The sequence below is a fragment of the Notothenia coriiceps genome, unplaced genomic scaffold (genome assembly GCF_000735185.1).
Source record: "Notothenia coriiceps isolate Sejong01 unplaced genomic scaffold, NC01 NC01_scaffold00037712, whole genome shotgun sequence".
Lineage (NCBI taxonomy): Eukaryota > Metazoa > Chordata > Actinopteri > Perciformes > Nototheniidae > Notothenia > Notothenia coriiceps.
This window is the reverse complement of record NW_011370413.1, coordinates 1-3,308: the sequence shown is the minus strand read 5'-3', so window position 1 is coordinate 3,308 and position 3,308 is coordinate 1. Positions and strand designations below refer to the sequence as shown.

General features: G+C 38.6%; 1 protein-coding gene across 1 annotated transcript in view; it reads left to right on the top strand.

Moving 5' to 3' along the window:
* Positions 1-2,777, top strand: part of LOC104967777 (intersectin-1-like) — a gene marked incomplete at both ends in the record, with an annotated part of 4,130 nt that extends 1,353 nt beyond the window's left edge. The window contains 5 exons of the mRNA XM_010797302.1: positions 80-94; positions 957-1,201; positions 1,808-1,982; positions 2,144-2,230; positions 2,629-2,777. Coding sequence (XP_010795604.1) covers positions 80-94; positions 957-1,201; positions 1,808-1,982; positions 2,144-2,230; positions 2,629-2,777 — 671 coding nt within the window. The remainder of the gene's footprint in view (positions 1-79; positions 95-956; positions 1,202-1,807; positions 1,983-2,143; positions 2,231-2,628) is intronic.
* Between the last annotated feature and the right edge of the window lie 531 nt (positions 2,778-3,308).

The following is a 3,308-nucleotide window of genomic DNA, read 5'->3' as shown; positions in this document are numbered from 1 at the left end:
GTGTGTGTGTGTGTGTGTGTGTGTGTGTGTGTGTGTGTGTATTAACTGTTTCTTCTCTCTTCTGCTGTGCTAACTGAAGGTGAAGGGGGAGTGGGTAAGTTGTTGTTGTTGTTGACCCCGCCCAGTGTTGTGCCTCCACCAATCACAAGCCAGCTTTCACTTGAACTCTCGCTGTCATTGGCTCATCTCACGTCATCTCCACGTTCATTCATTTGCCAGTGGATGAATGGTTTTGTCGTTTTTGTACGAAATCATTCTAATCTGACGTGTAAATGTTGTTATGCTTGATTTTTTTTCACAGTTATTGAGAAGAATGATGATATGCTGTGATTTTAAAGTTATTCAATGTTAAGTGGAAGGAAACGCTACTTTGAGTTAGCTTACCTTAGCATAAAAAAAAATACAATAACTATATTTTGTATTACCAGCAAATACACTTCAACATAAATGAGATTAGACAGCTTTATTTCTATTCAAAACACATTGGAAGTTCATCTGCTTTTACAAAAGATTTACAAAAAAATCGTAAAGAAATGGAAATAAAAATTGATATTTAAAAGGGATTTTTTACTTCCAGTGAAGTTACCTGCCTTAGGTTTTAAAATGAGATGTTTTATATGAGTAGCATTACTGAGTTAGGCAGATTATTCATTATAAGAGTATGGTTGTTATGATAGAAACAATGTCAAGTTAATTTCTCTTACTCGATAATTGTATTAATTTCTGTAATTGTGCTTTCTGTAGTTTTACCTCTGAACAGCTGTTGTTGTGTCCATTGTTATTGTGAATGTTGTACCTTGTATCTTGACACACACACACACACACACACACACACACACACACACACACACACACACACACACACACACACACACACACACATCTCCATTAATAAAAATCCCTGTGTGTGTCAGCATGCTTCCACTTCATCTAACCCCACCCCTCTGCTCTGATAGGTCGATGAGTCCCAGACGGGAGAACCTGGTTGGCTGGGAGGAGAGCTCAGGGGCCGCACTGGTTGGTTCCCCGCCAATTACGCTGAACGAATACCGGACAGTGAAGCACCAATCAGCTTGCGAGCAACCGCCTCGGCCCCTCCCACTTCCGCCCAGCAGCCAATGAGCACGCCTCCCCCTGCCCCGGGACACGCCTCCTCCTCCGCGCCCTCAGCCAATAGTAACTGGGCTGACTTCAACACCACGTGAGTCAACGAGCTGGTGGCAAATCATCAGAACCAGGGTTTTAGTCCGAATATCATAAGAACTACACCAACTGTCTTTCCTTATTTGACGTTCAAAGTGGTTTTTTTTCAGCTTTTCCCATGAATCTCTGAGTTTAAGTTACCATATTTAAGCGCTTTGAGCACACGGGAAAGCGCTATATAAATCACATGTATTATTATTATTATACTGTTTTTATATCAAGCATCTTTGAATACCAAGAAAAGGGGCTATATAAATCAGATTTACTCAAATTATTTTACGACGTCCTTACCGTAAAAAACAATAATCTAACTTAATTAAACACTTATCAACAGCCTCAAAATAACAATTTATAACATGATAAAGTTGCTTTTGAAAGGCTAAGTGGCAAAACATATGTATTAAACAATATTTTAATCAAACAAAAAACTTTGTCCAATACATTTTGACTTTGACACTTTAAAAAGTCATAATCCTACATAGCCACTACTGTCATCTAATCCTACAAATACAAATCAACTTTGTATAAATGAGTGTAGCCTCACTTTAATCTGCCTCTGTGTTCTTTTTAATATAAATCTTTCCTTGGTGTGTTTTGTCTCCAGTTGGCCCTCTAACTCAGCCAGCCAATCAGAAAGCGAGGGCTGGGACGCATGGCCCACCTCTACGACCAATCAGAATCCTTCCCTCAGTGTTCCGTCGGCGCAGCTACGGCAACGCTCCGCCTTCACACCAGCTACCTTGACAACAGGCTCCTCCCCTTCTCCTGTGCTGGGCCAGGTAAGAACATTATAGTCTCTTAAACTAAGTCCAAAATGTGTTTTAAATATATAATAAATGCTTTTTCACTAATAACCTTTTCTTTGTTTGATTATCGAGTTGTTGCTGTGTTTGTAGATTAAAATCTGTACTAATTATTGCCTTTCTTGTCTGTTTTTCAGGGGGAGAAGGTGGAGGGTCTTCAGGCTCAGGCTTTGTATCCCTGGAGGGCGAAGAAGGACAACCACCTTAACTTCAACAAAAATGAGGTAGAGGAGCCATTCCCTCATATTAAACACACTATATATTACATTATCTTCATTAATAAGGTTCTCATTCATCCTTATAGTTGTGTGCTTTTACTTGAGTATAAACATATCTTGAAATATCCCAAACTCTTGAAATTGGTTGAAATTGATAGAAAAACTCATAACTAGTGCTTTATTTGTTGTATCCACTAGAAAAACATAAAAACAATGGATGTTAATAAGGATTTGCCTTTTATTGTTCTAGAAATGTGGGTACATATGCAACACATTTGGTTAAAATCACGCCTATTAACTGTTACCATATATTTTTCTATTGAGCATTTCTGTGTTTCTATTAGATTGTAGTGATGTTGTACCGTATATATATCTCATTGTTTCCCTGCTATTCTTTACCGCAGGTCATCACGGTGTTGGAGCAGCAGGACATGTGGTGGTTAGGTGAACTGCAGACCGGACAGAGAGGCTGGTTCCCCAAAAGTTACGTCAAGCTCATCTCCCCCACCATGACGCCCCCCCCGAGTACCGTCGCACGCAGCAAAAACCCAAGGTGGGTTACAATGTTGTTGTTAGAAAAATATCACTCGTCACCGGCTTGAGCTTAAATCTCAGGATCCATGTATTTGTGATCCTCTCCAGAATGGAAGTAGTCATCACATACAGAGCATCAACTAGTTCCTGAACAGTGTCCTTCACATGCTGATATCCAAGAGAGGGAGTTCCACAGTCACAAGATGGAGGAATACCGGTTCTTGTAGGAAATCATACATCCTGTCATGAACACAATACTGAGTTTTTCTCTAAATCGGGAAAATCACTTTTACTAAAAATGTTGACTTTTTCTCAAAAAATCTGACTTTTTCTGTATCAGAAAACATCATGGAATACTTTTTAAAATCTGACTTTTGCAAAAAAATCTGACTTTTACTAAATGTTTTGACTTTTTCTCAAAATCCAAAAATTCTGACTTTTTTCAAAAACCTGATTTTTTTGCAAAATTCTAACTTTTTTCCCTCAAAATGCTGACTTTTTTTTCAAAGAATCTAAGAATTCAGATTTCTTTCAAAATCCTGACTTTTTT